Source organism: Trichechus manatus, unplaced genomic scaffold, assembly GCF_000243295.1.
Source record: "Trichechus manatus latirostris isolate Lorelei unplaced genomic scaffold, TriManLat1.0 scaffold00005, whole genome shotgun sequence".
NCBI lineage: Eukaryota > Metazoa > Chordata > Mammalia > Sirenia > Trichechidae > Trichechus > Trichechus manatus.
Window position 1 is genome coordinate 6,853,002 of NW_004443941.1, and position 19,394 is coordinate 6,872,395.

At 37.1% G+C, this 19,394-nt stretch overlaps 1 protein-coding gene across 2 annotated transcripts in view; it reads left to right on the forward strand.

Moving 5' to 3' along the window:
- The window catches only part of CLHC1 (clathrin heavy chain linker domain containing 1), a 62,280-nt gene that overhangs the window by 16,769 nt on the left and 26,117 nt on the right, over positions 1 to 19,394 (forward strand). For both annotated transcript variants that reach the window (XM_004369458.2, XM_023735107.1), the window contains 5 exons: positions 4,786 to 4,919; positions 8,138 to 8,339; positions 9,922 to 10,034; positions 10,748 to 10,832; positions 12,624 to 12,730. In XM_004369458.2, the coding sequence (XP_004369515.1) occupies positions 4,786 to 4,919; positions 8,138 to 8,339; positions 9,922 to 10,034; positions 10,748 to 10,832; positions 12,624 to 12,730 (641 nt within the window). The remainder of the gene's footprint in view (positions 1 to 4,785; positions 4,920 to 8,137; positions 8,340 to 9,921; positions 10,035 to 10,747; positions 10,833 to 12,623; positions 12,731 to 19,394) is intronic.

A 19,394-nucleotide genomic window follows, 5' to 3' on the forward strand; every position in this document is an offset into this window, starting at 1 on the left:
GGAGAAACCCCGAGAGTATGGCCCCTGGACACCCTTTTAGCTCAGGGGTGAAGTCACTCCCGAGGTTCACTGTTCAGCCGGGGATTGGACAGCCCCATAAAACAAAACGGGACTAATGAGGCACAGCAGTCCAGGGACAAGGACTAGAAGACAGAAGGGGACAGGAAAGCTGGTGATAGGGAACCCAAGGTTGAGTAAGAACAGTGTTGTCATGTAGTGGGGTTGTTAACCATTGTCATAGGGCAATATGTGTACTAACTGTTTAATGAGAAACTATTTTGTTCTGTAAACCTTCATGTAAAGTGAGAGTATCAGTACAACTGGAAGAATGTAATCGATGTCATGGAATTGTACATGTAGAAATTTTTGAAATGGTCTATCTCTGGCTATATTCCCCCCCCTCCAAAAAAAAAAAGGTCCTCGAAGGTCGAGAAGGGAGAGTGTTGACATGTCGTGGGATTGTTAACCAATGTCATAAAACAATATGTGTACTGGCTGTTTAATGAGAAGCTATTTGTTCTGTAAACCTTCACCTAAAGTACAATTAAAAAAAAAAAAAGTTCAATCCAGCTTTGGATGATGAGGTTTAAAGTACTCAAAAGACAGTAAAAGCCAAACGGGGTTGAGGCAGGGAGGACAATGCATTATGACCAAGATGGGATTAATTGCAGGAATGCAAGGTTGGTTTGACATTTGAAAATCAAAGTAATTTACTACTTTAGCAATAAAAGTGAAAAACCATATTACCAGCTCAATAGATGCAGAAAAAGCATTCAGCACCTATCTATGATAAAAACTTTAAGCAAACTGGAAATAGGAGGGAACTTTCTTAAGTTGATAAATTTTATCTATAGAAACCTACAACCGCCACCATACTTAATGGTGAAATGTTGAATGCTTTCTCTCTCAGGTTTGGATCAAGACAGGATATCTAGTGCATGACTTCTGTTCAACATACTGAAGATCCTAACTAGTGCAATAAAGCATGAAAAAGAATTTAAAAAATACAAAGATTAGAAAGGAAAAAGTAAATCTGTTTTGATCCATAGATTACATGATTGTGTACTTTGAAAATTCAAAGGAATCTACTGTCACACTATTAGAATTAATAAGTGAAATTAGCTTAAAACCATAATGAGATATTACTTCGTACCTGCTAGAATTGTTGTTATCAGAAAAATGGAAAATAACAAGTATTGACAAAGATGTGGAGAAATTGGCATCCTCATGCATTGCTGGTAGGAATGTAAAATGGTGCAAGCACTGTGGAAAACAGTTTGACAGTTCCTCAAAAAACTGAACAGAATTACCATATGACCAAGCATTTCTACTCCTAGGTATATATCCAAAAAGAATTGAAAGCAGGAACGTAAACAGATACTTGTACACCAATGTTCACTGCAGCATTATTCACAGTAGCCAATATGTACAAACAACCCAAATGTCCATCAGCAGATGAATGGATAAACACAATGTGGTATATATGTACTATGGAATATTATTCAGCCATAAAGAGAAATGAAGTTCTGATACATGGTATGATATGGATAAACCTTGAAAACATGCTGAGTGAAATAAGCCAGACACAAAAGGACAAGTATTCTATAACCTGAACTTATGTGAAATGTCTAGAATAGGCAAATGCATAGAGACTAGAGTTTATTAGTATACTAGAGGTGGGTGGGACGGGGAAATGGGGAGTTATTGCTTAAGGGGTACTGAGTTTCTGTTTAGAGTGATGAAAACTTTTGGAAGTAGATAGTGGTGATGGTTGCACAACATGATGAATATAATTTATATCACTGAATTGTACACTTAAAAATGGTTAACATGGCAAATTTTTTGTTACATATATTTTACCACAAAAAAAACTTTTAGAAAGTAAATAAGGTGAATTTAGCAAGGTCACTGTAACCAAGTCAGTATATAAAATCAATTGTATTTCTATTTTGTTAGCTTGAGCAAACGGAAAATAAAACAATAGCATTTACATTAGTATAATAAGAAAACATGGAATATTTAGGACAAACTTAGTGAAAGCTGTGCCAGATCTCAACACTAAAATGACAAAATATTAATGAAAAGACACAGATAAAGGAGTCTTACATAGATGGAGAGAGAGATCACATTAATGAATTAAAATACTCAAAGACTGTTAAGATGTCGTAATTATTATTTTTACAAAATTGAGCTATAGATTTAATGCAATCCCAATGCAAATCCCGGCAGATATTTCTATGGAAATCAACAAACTGATTCTAAGCTTAATGTGGAAATACAAATGATCTAGAACATCGAAGACAGTCTTGAAGAAGAACCAAGTTGGATCACTTAAAATAGTAGATATCAAGATTTACTGTAAAGCGACAGTACTTTAAACAATGTAATATTCACACAAGAATAGACAAATAGACCAATTAAACATAATAAGGAATCCAGAAATAGATTTACATATATATGGTCACTTGAATTACAACAAAAGCAACCATTCCAGTTCATTGAGGGGAAAGGATGGTCTTTTCAATAAATGTGCATGGTATCTATATGGGCGAAAAATGAGCCATGACCCCCAGTCTCATACCATGCATAAAAAAAATTCAAGATGGATCATAGAACTAAATGTAAAAGATAAACATGGTGATATAGCTTCATGATTTTGAAGTAGGCAATATTTTTAAAATTTTTTAAATGGGACTCAGAAAGTGCTTATAAAAAAAATTGAATGGATCAAAGACCTGAAAGTTAATCCTAAAACTATAAAGTTCTTGGTAGAAAACATAGGAACAAAACTATGGGACCTAATATTAAAAAACAAAACGATAAAACCTATCAATTACAACTATAAATGCACAAACAGCAGAAGACAAATTAGATAACTGGGACTTTATAAAAAATTAAATACTTAAATGTTCATCAAAAGACTTTATCGAAAGAATAAAAAGACAACCTACAGACTGGGAAAAAATCTTCAGAAATGACATACCTGTTAAGTGTCTAATCTCTAAAGCGTATGGAAAATGTCAACAACAACGACAGAAAGACAAACAACCCAAGTAAAAAGTGGGCAAAGGGCATGAACCGACACTTCACTTAAGAGGACATTCAAGTGGCCAGTAAACACGTGAAAAGATGCTCGCAATTATTAGCCATTAAAAAATCCAAACCAAACCCATTGCTGTCTGGTTGATTCCAACTCATAGCAACCCTATAGGACAGAGTAGAACTGCCCCATAGGGTTTCCAAGGAGTGGCTGGTGCATTTGAACTGACGACCTTTTGTTTAGCAGCCGCACACTTAACCACTGTGCCACCAGGGCTCCTTAATAGCCATCAGAGAGATGCAAATAAAAACTATGATGGGGTACCATCTCACCCCTGCTAAAATGGCATTGAAAAACAAAACAGAAGTAATAAATGCTCGTGAGGATGTGGGGAGATTGGAACCCTAATACACTGCTAGTGTAAAATGGTACAACCGCTATGCAAAACAAATGAGAAAACTACCTTATGATCTAGTAATCCCACTTCTGGGTATATACCCTAGAGATCTAATACAAAGACACAACTAGACATATGCACAGCTATATTCATTGCAGCACTATTTGAAATAGCAAAAAGGTGGAAATAGTCTAAATGCCTATCAACAGATGAATGGATAAACAGCATGTGGCACATACATACAATGGAATAATGATGAGTTTTCGAAACATGCTATAACGTGGATGAATCTGGAGGATGTTATGCTAAGTAAAAGAAGTCAGTTACAAACGTACAAAGATTGTATGATCTCACTTTTATAAAAAGACAAGAAGAGGTAACATACAGAAACCAGTGTTCATTGGTTTTTACCAGGGATGAAGGGGGAGGGAGAAGTAATCACTCTCTAGATAGTAGACACTTCTTATTTTTGGTGATAGGAAAGATAACACTGAATGTGAGTGAAGTGTGCATAGCTGGACAGAGGTAAATGATGTCGCTAAGAAGTACACAAGAATAAAGGATGTTTTTGGTTAAAAAAGAAAAAGAAAATAAATTAGACATTATTAAAATGAAGGCTTGTGTTCATCAAAAGACCATTCAGAGAGTGAAAAGCTAAGCTACAACTTGGGAGAAGATATGTGTGATAAATATATACGAAAAGAAGTAGTAGAAAGAATACATAAAGAACTCCTATAAATCAATAAGAAAAAAGACCTCAAACAAATGGGCAAAAGGCTTGAACAGGTAATTCACAAAAGAGGATATCCCGGTGGTCAATAAGCACCTGCAAAGATGCTCAACATCTTACTCAGGTTTCGTTTTCTCTCTCATTTCATCTTTCTTGCTGCCTGAAAACAAAAACAAACGAGCTTTGTTTCACGTGAGTTACTGCTCTTAGCCACAAGGAACAAGTCAGTAACAAAAATAAAATGAAGTTACAAAGGTTTTGGGAGCTTATAAAGCACTCACACTTTCTATCTGTTCTGTATTTCTTGCCTCCCTTCTGAGATGAGAGTAGACATAGTACTTTGTGACCAAATTATTATGTTTAACATTTATACATTTCCAATAGGTTAAGAATCACAGTATGAGATTTTATTGATTCTCTGAAAGAACACCATTCTTCCCTTGTGAGATTAGTTAACTTTCTCAGGGTATTGTTTTATAAACTTCTATGTAGTCCATAAAACTTCAAAATTATAATTAGCCAAAATAAAGTAATGGCTTAACTTGTTTTACTTTAAGTCTTATGATCTAAGAATTTAATTAGTTGAAGGAAATATAAGAAAGCTTTTCTATTTTTCAGAATGAGGGTTATTGAAAATAATTCCTCAAGGATTCAAATGCAGATAGAGAAAATGAAACAGCTTAGAGCAGAGTACGAAAAGGAAGAAGTAAAATATTGTACTTTCTCCAAAGATCCTTCAAAACCTATTCCAGGTACTGTACTTTGTTTAAAATATTTGAGAGATATTGCAATTATTATGTATTGTAGAAATTAACCATGTATGTGTTGATATGTGTACATTTACCAAGTGTATGCTGTACAACTTTAGCAAGTACTCTAGGCAGATACAAAAGAATGAGAAGATTTAAAAAGCTCTAAAAGATTACAAGAGTTACAGTCTAGCTGGGTTATATAAACCAGTGGTATAATGCTTCTTATAGTTCGCCCATCAACATCAGCATCACTTGGGAATGTGATAGAAATGCATATCCTCAGGCCTCACTTCTGACCTACTGAGTCAGAAACTAGGGCTAGAGTCCCGCAGTCAGTGTTGTAACAAATTCTCCTGGTTATTATGGTGCTCTCTAAAATTTACAAACTACTGGTATAATTTGGGCTCCACTTTTGGTTTTTTTGTTCCAGTTTTGTATAGTATGGAAAAACTGTAGTGTGTTACTTTTCTGGTGAATATTGTTGATTCCTGTGGATATCAGCATTCACTGGTTTCACATCTTCAGAAATTGGAGTTCACTTGAGGTGTAATCCATATAGAAGGCTGTAGTCTCTGATCATCATTAAGTACTTCAAGTCTTCTTCACTTTTCAGCAAGCAAGGTTGTGTCACTTGCATATCACAGGTTGTTAATGAGTCTTTCCTACGATCCTTATGCCCCGTTCTTCTTCATACAGTCCAGCTTCTCAGATTATTTGCTCAGCATACAGATTGAATAAATATGGGGAAAGGATACAACCCTGATGCACACCTTTCCTGTTTTTAAACCACGCAGTATCCCCTTGTTCTGTTCAAACAACTGCCTTCTTGCTCTAAGTACAGGTTCCTCATGAGTACAGTTAAGTGTTCTGGAATTCCCATTCTTCGTAATGTTATCCATAATTTGTTATGATCCACACAAATGCCTTTGCATAGTGAATACAACACAGGTAAACATCTTTCTGGTATTCTCTGCTTTCATGATCCATCTGACATCAGTAATGCTATCCCTTGTTCCACGCCCTCTTCTGAATCCAGCTTGAATTTCTGGGAGTTCCTTGTGGATGTACTGCTGCAACCGCTTTTGGATGATCTTCAGCAAAATTTTACTTGTATGTGATATTAATGATATTGTTTGATAATTTCCACATTCTGTTGGATCACCTTTCTTTGGAACGGGTACAAATACGAATCTCTTCAGTAGGTTGGCCAGGTAGCTGTCTTCCAGATTTCTTGGCATAGACAAGTGAGCACTTCCAGTGCTGCATCCGTTGTCGAAACATCTCAGTTGGTATTCCCTCAATTCCTGGAACCTTGTTTTTCGCCAGTGCCTTCAGTGCAGCTTGGACCTCTTTCTTTAGTACCATTGGTTCTTGATCATATGCTATCTCCTGAAATGGATGAATGTCAACCAATTCTTTTTGGTACAGTGACTCTGTGTATTCCTTCCATCTTCTTTTGATGCTTCCTATGTCATTTAGTATTTTCCCTGTACAATCCTTCAGTGTTGCAATTTGAGGCTTGAATTTTTAATTCAGTTCTTTCAGCTTGAGAAATGCCAAGTGTGTTCTTCCCTTTTGCGTTTCTATCTCCAGGTATTTGCACATTTCATTATACTTTACTTTGTCTTCTCATGCCACCCTTTGAAATATTCTGTTCAGCTATTCTACATCATCATTTCTTCCTTTCTCTTCAGCTAGTCTACATTCAAGAGCTAGTTTCAGCATCTCTTCTAATATCCATTTTGGTCTTTTCTTTCTTTCCTGTCTTTTTAATGACCTCTTGCTTTCTTCATGTTTGATGTCCTTGATGTCATTCCACAACTTGTCAATTCTTGAGGTGGTCTCTAAATTCAGGTGGGATATACGCAAGGTCGTACTTTGGCTCTCGTGAACTTGTAATTTTCTTCAACTTGAACTTGAACTTGCATATGAGCAATGAATGGTCTGTTCCACCGTGGGCCCTTGGCCTTGTTCTGACTGATGATGTTGAGCCTTTCTGTCGTCTCTTTCCACAGATGCAGTGGATTTGATTTCTGTGTATTCCATCTGGTGAAATCCTCATGTATAGTCACTGTTTATGTTGTAGAAAAAAGGTATTTGCATTGAAGAAGTCCTTGATCTTGCAAAATTCTGTCTTGTGATCTCCAGCATTGTTTCTGTCACCAAGGCCATATTTTCCAACTACCAGTCCTTCGTCTTTGTTTCCACTTTTTGCATTCCAATCGCCAGTAATTATCCATGCATTTTGATTGCATGTTTGATCAATTTTAGACTGCAGAAGTTGGTAAAAATCTTTAATTTCTTCATCTTTGGCCTTAGTGGTTGGTGCATAAATTTGAATAATAGTTGTATTAACTGGTCTTCTTTGTAGACGTATGGATATTATCATATCACTGACAGCTTTGTACTTCAGGATAGATCTTGACATTTTTTTTTTTGATGATGAACACGACGCCATTCCTCTTCAATTTGTCATTCCTGGCATAGTAGACCATGTGGTTGTCTGATTCAGAATGGCCAATACTAGTCCAACTTAGCTCGCTAATTCCTAGCAAACTACAAATAAGATACTTACGAATGAGTACAGAATAATTGACAAATTGATTAAATGTTGAGAGAATTCAGGATAAAGGAATGATTGAAATCAAGTAGGATTAACTTGGGAGTTTCTGGAGAATTTTGAGGTGTGTGGAGAGGATGAAAAATGGGCAGAAGTAGAAGGGAAGGTGTTTGAAGTGTAAGTGTGTGTGCTTGTGTTTGAATTGAGGAGACAATGAGTGAGGGAGAGAGAACTGAAGGTTTGGCAAGCATTTTTCAGTTTTGTGTTGGAGAGAGTAAGTATTACCCTGAGGTTAGCTGTAATAGTAATGGGAGGTTTAGTTAGAAAGAATTCAGTTGACAAGAATTCTAAATTGTTAGGTATAGGCTCGTGGTATGATTGAGCAACAGTACTATATAGAGGTTTGCAGGGTGTGGTGATAAGGTCTTTTTTTATTTTTAAAGATTTAAGGTTTGTATGTCCGCAGGACAGTCATTGATGATAGGCTTAAAATTGCTGTCATTAAGATTGTAGGCTATGTCTTTTACGTTTGGTAAGGTACAAGTACATGCTACCATTTCTGAATGATTTCTTAAGATAGTAAAGTGTCTCCAAGACTTGCTGTTTGAGCACACGAGTCCCACTAAAGGCTCATTTGATTTGCTCCCTTTTGCCATAGGCATGACTCTCCAAGAATCCGTCAATCTAGATGCTCTCACTAAACACCTGAAACATCTTGAAGATAAATATGCGGAAATTAAACAAACGATGTCGATAAAATATGTGTCAGCTCAAAGGAAGGCTGATTTAGATGAGGAAATGACTATGTTGTTAAAACGGAGAGATGTAGCTGAAAATCTGAACAAAGAGTTACAGTTCCGGTATGAGAGTTGACTATATATATATGTTTTTGTTTTTGTTTTTTTAAATTGTACTTTAGACGAAGGTTTACAGAGCAAACTAGCTTCCCATTAAACAATTAATACACATATTGTTTTGTGACATTGGTTGCCAACCCTATGACATGTCAACACTCTCCCCTTCTCAACCTTAGGTTCCCCATCACCACCTTTCCTGTCCCCTCCTGCCTTTTCGTCCTTGTCCCTGGGCTGGTGTGTCCATTTAGTCTCATTTTGTTTTATGGGCCTGTCTAATCTTTGACTGAAGGGTGAACCTCAGGAGTGACTTCAGTACTGAGCTATAAGGGTATCCAGGGGCCGTACTCTCAGAATTTCTCCAGTCTCTGTTAGATGAGTAAGTCTGGTCTTTTTTTTTTTTTTTTGAGTTAGAATTTTTTTCTACAGTTTTCTTCAGCTCTGTGCGGGACCCTCTATTGTGATCCCTGTCAGAACAGTTGGTGGTGGTAGCCGGGCACCATCTAGTTATGCTGAACTCAGTCTGGTGGAGGCTGTGGTAGTTGTGGTCAATTAGTCCTTTGGATTAATCTTTCCCTTGTGTCTTTGGTTTTCTTCATTTTCCCTTGCTCCAGAAGGGATGAGACCAGTGGAGTATCTTAGATGGCCACTCACAAGCTTTTAAGACCCCAGACACTACTCACCAAAGTAGAATGTAGAACATTGTCTTTATAAACTATGTTATGCCAATTGAACTAGATGTTCCCTAAGACCATGGTCCCCATAGCCCTCAGCCCAGCAATTCAGTCCCTCAGGGAGTTTGGATGTGTCTATGGAGCTTCCATGACTTTGCCTTGTACAAGTTGTGCTGACTTCCCCAGTACTGTGTACTGTCTTACCCTTCACTGAAGTTAACACTTACCTATTGTCCATTTAGTGTTTTTACCTCCCCACCTTTCCCCTCCCCTCCCTCATAACCATCAAAGATTGTTTCTTTTTGTGTGTAAATCTTTTCATGAGTTTTTTAGTAGTGGTCTCATACAGTATTTCTCCTTCTGTGATTGACTTATTTCACTCCACAGAATGCCCTCCAGATTCATCCATGTTGTGAGATGCTTTGCAGATTCATCATTGTTCTTTATCGTTGTGTAGTATTCCATTGTACATAGTTTGTTTATCCATTCATCTGTTGATGGGCATCTAGGTTGTTTCCATCTTTTTGCTATTGTGAACAATGCTGCAGTGAACGTGGATGTGCATATGTCTATACATGTGACAGCTCTTATTTCTCTAGGACCTATTCCTAGGAGTGAGATTGCGGGATCGTATGATATTTCTATTTCTAGCTTTCTAAGGAAGTGCCATATCGTTTTTCCAGAATGGTTTTACCATTTTGCATCCCCACCAGCAGTATATAAGCCTGCAGCCTCTCCAACATTTGTTATTTTCTGATTCATGCCAATAATGCTGGGGTGAGATGGTATCTTGCTGTGGTTTTGTTTTGCATGATTATATATGTTTAAAGTTTGAATCTTTTTTTGGTGTTTATTCTAATATTCCGTCGCTTGATTTTAGGCTCATATGTTGTTGCTGTTTGTTGTCTTTGTAGTCATCGAAGAATGCAGATTATTTCACACGCACTTACATCATGGCTAAGATCGGATAAGAGCAGCTCATTTCAAGACTTTGTGGAGCAAATTCAGAAAACCAAAGATTTACATGGTAGTTATCTATATTTTTAAATTAGCACAAATAATGGAATACTTTTCTTTTTTCCATAAAGCTAAAGAGTGGGTCTTTCCTAGACTGAATTTAAAGGAAGCAGAAAAATATTTCTGCTAGGTCTCTGTTACCCTGTGAGCTTCTTCCTTCAACAGCTACCAGATGATTGGTAAAGAACAGACTTGATGTTCTTTTCAGACCAAATACTTGAAAATGTACCTGAGAACAAGGAAGAAAGGGACTGGGAGTCAGCTCAGTTTAGGAAGAGATTGGTGTTGTTAGAAACCATAGCATTAAGTTGTTGGAATTGGCAAGTGCCACGTTGCCAATCCTCTTCCACATGTTGCTGTAAAAAAAAAAAATAAGCATAGTGCACTTATGAAAATACCTTGAGGGGGGAGGGCGCAGCTGGCAAACAAACGCAGAAGGTTCATGTTATTGGCATAAAATGCAGTATGTGTGTTTGTGTGTGTGTGTGTGTGTGTGTGTATTCTGTTGATTGACACAGTGGCTGCAACAATGGGCTCAAACATTGCAACGATTGTGAGGATGGTGCAGGACTGGGCAGTGTTTCGTTCTGTTTTATACAGGGTCACTATGAGTCAGAACCTACTTAACCAGACCTGACAACAACAACAACAAATATATATATATATATATTTCTATTGATAACTATCTTTGAATATCTTACGGTGCTGCTTTTAATATTACAGGTGACGAAGGCATTGTTGAGGAATTACTTGAAGATGATCCGAGCAAGGCAAAAGAAGCTGAAATTTTGCTTCACTATATTGAAAGGCAAATAACTTAACAACTTTGATTTTCAATGTTAATATGACCATATTTAGCATCTATTTAGCATTTCTGACTTTTATATCTTTAAAATTCTATTCAAGTAGACAAACCAGAAAATAAACTAAAATATAATTTTTGCATAGATTCCTTGTGGAAAAAAAATACCAAATTGGTAGTTTGGGAGATTTTTCAGAAATGATAGGAGAATTGAATTTTTAATACAAGTTTTATTTATATTTTTCTTGTATTCTCTAGTCTTCAGCCTGATGTTCCAAGTACTATTGAGAATATATCTTCTTGATTCAGATTATCCTGGCCAATTCAGTACTTTTTTCCTCATTATTTCCATCCTGTGACATATTAAGAAGGCATATCTCACCCTAATACTTATTAAGTTATTGTATATAGTGTATAATAGAGGCTTAAAGAGATCTAAGATTATATTCTTTTTTTAAAAAAAATTTATTTTCATAGTTTAAGTGAAAGTTTACAATTCAAGTTAGTTTCATACAAAAATTTATACATACATTGTTATGTGACCCTAATTGCTCTCCCTGTACTGTGTCAGCACATTCCTCCTTTCCACCCCTGATTTCCCATGTCCATTCACCCAGCTCCTAACACTCTGCTGTCTCATCTCACCTCCAGACAGGAGCTGCCCGTTTAGTCTCATGTATCTACTTGAGCTAAGAAGCACACTCTTCACGAGCATCATTTTATGTCCCACAGTCCAGTCTAATCTTTGTCTGAAGAGTTGGCCTTGGGAATTATTTTAGTTCTGGGTTGACAGAGAGTCTGGGGGCCATGCTTTCTGGGGTTCCTCCAGTCTCAGTCGGACCATTAAGTCTGGTCTAAGACTATATTCTTTAAGAAGTTAATTTATAGGTTATAGGACCAATATATAAAGAACATTATGTAAGATTCCTAGTCTTATATGTTTAACAGTTTTCAATTGTTGATTTGCTTGTCAATATAATAAACAGCAGGTAAAGATCTCATTTTTTTGGCACCAAATTCTAGGTTACTTCCTTACGCTGTATCCTTCTCAAAGTCTACCAACTTAAGATATGAGAGAAAAATCCCTTGCTGAGTTAAAGGATTATGTATTTTGCTTAATATTAATTGCCTTAGTGGCTTTCTCATCCAGAGCTGTACATTTCTTTGCAGCTTTGTAAGTTCTGCTTGCCATAGTTTATTAACTGTCAGGTTAGGGCTGATTCAGAGACTTTTGCCATTGGAAGAGAAATAGAAGTTCAAGTTATCTTAACTCTTACCTTTCCTTCTTATGCTAGTCTGGTATTACAGTGAGAGTGTGATCTATGGCAGAGTGTTGTATGATTCTGAGTACTGGGGACACCTCTTGATCTCCATCTTGGCAGCCTGTGTATTCAATCAATATTCTCTCCTAGGCTGAGCCTCTAAGCATATTGCCCTTCTTTCCCCTGATCCCCCTTCTTGTTTGGAGATGATATGAGAGAAAAAGAAATCAGAGCTCATTGTAAATTCACTTCAAATTCTTTCATTCTATTCTCTGTGGCTTGCTGTAAGTACTACAGGAATAGAGCACAGGATCTTGTTCAAAGTCAGCTGGCAGGTGAGAGTTTTATTCTGAGGCTACAACAAGACAACAGCATTATTAGGGAAGGAACTGAAAGTACATTTTACAGAGTGAATGAACCACTTTTTGTTGTTCTATTTTATTATGTAACTGTATGTAGTCTGTATTAGACATTTCTAATCAGTTTTCTTTTTTTGTGTTACATTGTAATGCATTATAAAATGGAATGGCTGCAGGTTCAATGAATTAATTACACTTGGTGAATATGGAAAGGCAGCTGTTTTTGCAGCGAACAGTCCCAGAAGAATTCTTCAAAACGTTGGTACAATGAATAAATTTAAGGGTAAGCATTTCTCTATTATCCATATATGTATATATGAATTATGCTTTTTTTGCCCCTGATAGAGTAGAAAGAGTATTGATTTGGGAGACTGCGGATATAGGCTCTAGCCCCATTTCTACCATTTACTCAGTTTCCTTTGCTATAACATTATAACATTAGATCTTTTAAATTAAATTTTATATATACAGAAAATTACATATGGAGATGCATATAACACCCATGTACATATTTCTCTTTTCAATGCTGTTAGAGTTTGCTTTATGTATTTTGGAGCCCTGTCATTGGGCGCGTAAATATTTATTATGGTTATGTCCTCATGGTGCGTTGACCCCTTAACCCCCATGTATTTATTATCCAGATAGAATAAATGTTAATATTCTGTCATACTTGCTCAACATCCTTTTAAAAAATTTTTCTTTCCTTTTATTGTGGTAAAACAGGTATAACAAAACATTTGCCGCTTCGACCATTTTTACGTACACGGTTCACTGACGTTAGTTACGTTCCCCATGTTGTGCAACCGTCACGACTATCCATTTCCATTTTTATTTTTGTATCAGTTTTAGAATCACCTTGTCAATTTCCACAAAAAAAAGCAGCTGGGATTTTAATTGAGATTACGCTGAGTGGATAGAGCAACCTGAGGAGAATTGACCCTGAACCATATTGGGTCTTCTGACCAGTGATCACAGTATAGCTCTCCATTTATTTAAGTTGTTTAAGATCCCTCTCAGCAATGTTTAGCAGTTTTCAGTGTACTAGGCTTATACATCTTTTGTCATATTTATTCCAAAGTATATTATAGTTTTTATGCTATTGTAAATCGTATTTTTTATTTTAATTTCTAATTGTTTGTTGCTACTATGTAGAAAAGGAGCCCTGGTGGCGCAGTGGCTAAAGCAATCAACTGCTAACCTGGTTGGTGGTTGGAAGCCACCAGCAACTCCATGGGAGAAAGATGTGGCAGTCTGCTTCAGTAGAGATTTACAGCCTGGGAAACCCTATGGGGTCGCTATGAGTTGGGATTGACTCGACAGCAGTGGGTTTAGTGGGTCTAGTATGTAGAAATAGAATTGACTTCTGTATCTTGATCCTGTGTCCTGCAACCTCACTAAACTTGTTTGTTAGTTCTAATACTATTATTGTGGCTTTCTGAGGATTTTCCACATAGATGATTATGTCATGTGTTAGTAAAGACAGTTCTACTTCTTGCTTTCCAATCTGTACTTGTGTTGTTTCTTTCTCTTGCCTTATTGTTCTGGCTAGATCCTCCGTTATAGTGTTGCGTGGAATTGGTGAGGGGATATCTTTGCTTTGTTCTTCATTTTAAGGAGCAAACATTTAGTCTTTCACCATTAAGCACAGTAGTCCCCATTCTTATGTTTGGTGTCTTAGTTATCTAGTGCTGCTGTAACAGAAATACCACGAATGGGTGGCTTTAACAAACAGAAATTTATTTTCTCACAGTTTAGGAGGCTAGAAGTCCAAATTCAGGGTGCCGCGTCTAGGGGAAGGCTTTCTTTCTCTGTTGGCTCAGGAGGAGGGTCCATGTCTCTTCTGAACTTCTGCTCCTGGGCAGTCGTCATGTGGCTTGGCATCTCTCTTCCCCCATCTCTTCTTCTCACATGCTTGTTTAATCTCTTTTATATCTCGAAAGAGATTGACTCAATATACGTGCTATACTAATCCTGCTTCATTAATGTAACAAAGAAACCCATTTTCAAATGGGTTATAATCACAGAGGTTAGGATTTACAACACATATTTTGGACCAATTTAGAGACACTCAAATTTCCACCCGGACCCATGTATTCTGGCTATGGGGGAGACTTTATCTTTTACCTGACCACAGTAAGCTCCACTTTAACTGGTAGGCTATAGTGGCATATGGGGTCCTTTGGAATTAGAATCAGTTCAGAACCAGTGTCCAGTAATCCCTGAAAGGTTTGGGTATTTTTTTTCCGCCCTCTAGAGTGCCGTGGGAAGCTGGTCACCACATACTGCAGGAGCCTGCCAAGAGGAGGACACTGGCACTAGGAAGAAGCAGCTTCTTCCTCGTGTAAGGTCCTCCAGTACTCTCTGCTGACAAAACTTAATGTCAGGCTAGCTAGCAAAGGAGAAATGCTTACAGAGTCGAGCTCTGTTCTCACAGAGCAGGCAATGGAAGGTGGATTTTGAGTTGAGAGACAATAAACCAATAACTGGCACAGAGAGATTCGGTTGTAATTGTGAATTTGTTAGTACCTTTGCCATTTGACTTTGTAGTACGTCCAGTTAGAGTAGGCAAAGCATATTTCCCTACCTCATTTGACATCAGGCTTGGCTGTGTAACTTGCTTTGGCTCATATGGGATAGTAGTAGATGTTATGTGAGCAGAGCCTTAAATGTAATTGTGAAATTTGGCTTGGCATCTTTTGGATGCTTCTGTAACCTACTTTGAGAAGAATATCTCCACGTAGCCACTTGTTCAAGGAATATGAGAAGGCACGTGGAATGGACTTGAACCCAATCCTCAGTCTGGAAACCAAGCCCAGCCAAGTTGCAGCCTGAAGGAGAGTCTGATCGATAGACCTGTAAGTGAGAGAAGCCAATGCTGTTCTTTTAACCCATTGCGTGTTTTGAGTTTTTGTTACATAGCATCATCACGGCAATAGCTAATGATAACAACTAACAACCCAGAAGCACCATATGTGTGCCCCCGCCTGGTCACAACCGCATCTCTGCCCACCAGGAGTACTATTCTGTTTTTTCTTTTTTTTTTTTTAGCATGTGGCTTTGTTTTTATTTTTTTCAACAAAATGATAACAATTTCTGCTATACCACAAGATATTTCCTTAAAAAAAAATCAGTGAAGTTGCAAAGAAAATACTAAATGCTGCAATACTGTCCCATTCTCCCTTCCTTTGTCCCAAATCAGTCTTCTGGCTGCAAAATTGTCAGGCACAGCATGATGTCTGCTAAAAAGGACTTCAACCCAGCATCTTGTCAAATGTATCCCATGTTTTGTGTTCTCTGATCTTCAAAGAGAACGAACAAACTCGGAGCGTAGGAAGATACTTAGATAGCTTCTCGAGAAGCTGTCATTTCCACGGTAGCTTTGTTCTTTACTACAAAGAGAGGCTGATACTAAAAATTGCTGTTCTTCTGTCTCCTGCTGGGAGCTCTGTGAAGCTGTTTTCCCACACTTGCTGTTCACCCATCTCCGACAGGAGTCCAAGATGGCAAATCCGTGCTGCGTTAGCCGATAGGGGACCTCTGCATGTATCTCTCCTTGCTCTCTGTTCTCTGTCAGTTTCTTATTCCATTCGGTGCTTGGCTGAATTCTTTTTCTCTTCATTTGGTGCTTAGGGTTCCAGGATTGACGTTTGTCTCTGTTTGACTTAGTTTTTTGGGTCTTTGCTGTGGAGGGATGGCGTGGTGCTTCTGTCTGCAGCTCCATGTTGCCCAGAAGTCCCTCTCTGATTTTTTTTTTTTTTTAATGTTTTTGGAAGAAAAATTTATTGTTGCCAGATAACAGGATGCAATAGGATATTGAAGGTTAATTTGAACTTTGGGGTAGCTGAGACATTTGTGAGTGCCTTCTTGGACTGGTTAGACAGCTTCTTACTTTCAGAATCTGCCCCTGAATCAAAGGAGACATCAAAGATTGTTCTGCTCCTCTGTAAAATGCAGGTGGTTATTAACATTTAGATGAGAAATTCATTTGTTCAAGAGAGTGCATTCTAGAGAGAACCCAGAGACAATTAAATTCCCTTTGTTGTTTTTGTTAAGCTATAATGTTTTCTAATGTGAACTCTGTTTTTGCTACTTTGGTCAGCTGAGATATCTTTTTTTCTTACTGTTCAAAAGGAAATAGAATTTCTGAATTCTTATTCTGAAATTTTGATTCAGATTCTTTTTTTTTAGAAGACATGCTCCTTTCTTCTTTTTATTGCCTTCTGTCTTAGTTATCTAGTGCTGCTATAACAGAAATACCGTAAGGGATAAAGGACATGCTCCCCTCCTCGTTCTTGTTTCTTGGTGGCATGAGGTCCTTCTATCTCTCTGCTGGCTTCCCTCTTTTATATCTCAAAAGAGATTAACTCAAGATACAACCTAATCCTGTAGATTGAGTCCTGCCTCATTAATATAACTGCCTCTAATCCTGCCTTATTAGAGGCAGGATTTATAACACATAGGAAAATCACATCCTCTAAAAATGGTGGACAGTCACACAGTACTGGGATTCATGGCCTCGCCAAGTTGACACACATTTTTTGGGGACACAATTCAATCCATTACATCTTCCAAGTGACTTTTCTCCTTCATCCTGCTGTACATATCCCAAACTCTGAGCATCCTTGCTTTATACCGTGGTATAACAAATTTCAGAGGTTGTGGACTTCCTTAAGTTCATCTTGAGAGAAGAGCTGCACCTGTTTGGGGAGACTGACAGCATCTCTGCCTTCTCCTTGCCAAGCCCACTGTCGGGAGACAAGGTTTGGATCTGCAGGACAGCTCTCTTCTAAGTAGTTACCTGGGGTTCCATGCTACAGCATCCTCTAGCTATACCTTTCAAATGTGTGGCTTTCAGGTCAGATTAGTTTTATTATAATAAAAAGGATACAAATGAAAAGATGCACAGAGTGAGGTCTGGGTGAGTCCCCAACCTGTAGCTTGTATATCCCAAGAAGGAACGTGTCACCCTTCCAAGCATCCAGATCTTTCACCGATTAGGAAGCTCCTATTCTGATTTTTTTTTAAACTTTTTTTTTTTTAACTTTAAAATTTATCACTAATGCATATATCCCTCAAGCTACCTATTTGTGAATATTTTGTGAATGGAATATACTGTATGCTTTTGTGTCTTATTTTTTTCACTCAACATTATTCGTGAAAATTTCCCCATGTTTTTGCATGTCACTATGGTTTATTTTAAATCTTAGAGAATGAAAATCCACAGCTTATTTGTTCTACTGTTTATGGACAAATGGGTGGTTTGGGACTATTATAAATAACGCTGCTAAGAACATGTATCTTAACAACTCAAAAAAGGAGGGTGAGAGTTGCACAACTCGAAGAATGTAATTAATGTCACAGAACTGTACATGTAGAAACAGTTGAACTGGTATATTGTGTATATTCTCAACAACGACAACAACAAAAAGAACATGTATCTTGGTGCATATATGTAGGAATTTTTCTAGGACATAAATCCTAGATAGAACTTTCTGGATTACTAAGTGTGCATATCTTCAACATTTGTATGTAATGTCATTTTTTTCAAAGTTGTTCTACCAATTTACATTCCTGCCAGTAGTGTATGAGATTTTCTATTGCTCCACATCCTTGACAATACTTGGTATTGTTAGACCTTTCAATTTTTGCTTTCTTGTGGTTGTATAATCTTACTGTGGTTTTTTAAAGTACAAATTTGCCTAATTACAAGTGAAATTGAGTATCTTTTCATATGTTTTTTCTTCTGTTTGGATTTCCTGTTTTATAAAGTGCTTGTTTACATCTTTGCCCATTTTCCTATTGAATTCTCTCGTTTTCTTGGTGAGTTTTGTAAGTTATTTAGATATTATAAATATTAATCTTTTGTTAAATGAGTTGCAGATATCTTCTCTGATCTTTCCTCACTACGATGTCTTAAGATGAACAGAAGTTCTTAATTTCAATGTAGTTGAATTTATCTGCCTTTTCCTCTATGGTTAATGATTTTTATGTTTATGTTAAAAATCTTTCCCTACCCCAAAGTCATTCTTCTATTTATTCTTTTGAAAATATTATAATTTTGCTGTTCATATTTAGGTTTTTAAGCTACCTGAAATTTATTTCTGTGTTTAGTTTGACATAAGGGTCCAACTTAATTTTTTTGCACACAGATACCCAGTTCTTCTAGCATAGTTTATTTAAAGTCTGTCCTTTCACCACTAATCTGTAATGCCACCACAATGACCATGTTTTTCTTTTTCCTAGAAATTTCCAGAAGTTTTTTTTTTCCATGTGTTCCTCTTTTGCTATGGCTTCTATTTCTTCGTTATGTTTTTAATGACTTTAAACATACATATTTCATAGTCTTTCACAGTCTGTTATTTTTAGTTCTGACGTAAAAATTCTCCAGATTGTTGGATCTCCTAACTCAAGCTCATGGATGTGCTTTGCTTTGTGTGATTGGCATTTATTTTTATTGTGAGCTTATTTTTTTGTATAGACATAGTTAACCTGCCGTTTTTTAATTTAGCAAAAAAGTCGTAGAACAATGTTAGAATAATTTCCTTTTTATAATAATATATGCATAAGAAAAAATCTGAAAAAATTTCCTTTGCATACTTCTCTGTTGTCTGAACTTTTGCAGTGCACATGAATTCTGTAATTACAAAAAAGAAACTTTGCAAAGGGCAGGCATCCCTTATTCCCACCTCTGTGAAGCTGCTCTTCTCACACTGATGCTGCTCTCTCTCCTTTTCTGTGCCTTTCTGCTTCTCATCTATCTCTGGATGAGGTGGACTCTCAAGGGGCTGCATAGGATTGCCTCTGCAGCTCTGGAATTCCTTTTCCCTGAGAGAAGTGGTAGCCACCTTTCAATATGGAGTTTCTCTCTCTCTTTTTTTTTTTTTTATTGTACTTCAGGTGAAGGCTTACAGAACAAATAGTTTCTCATGAAACAGTAGTACACATGT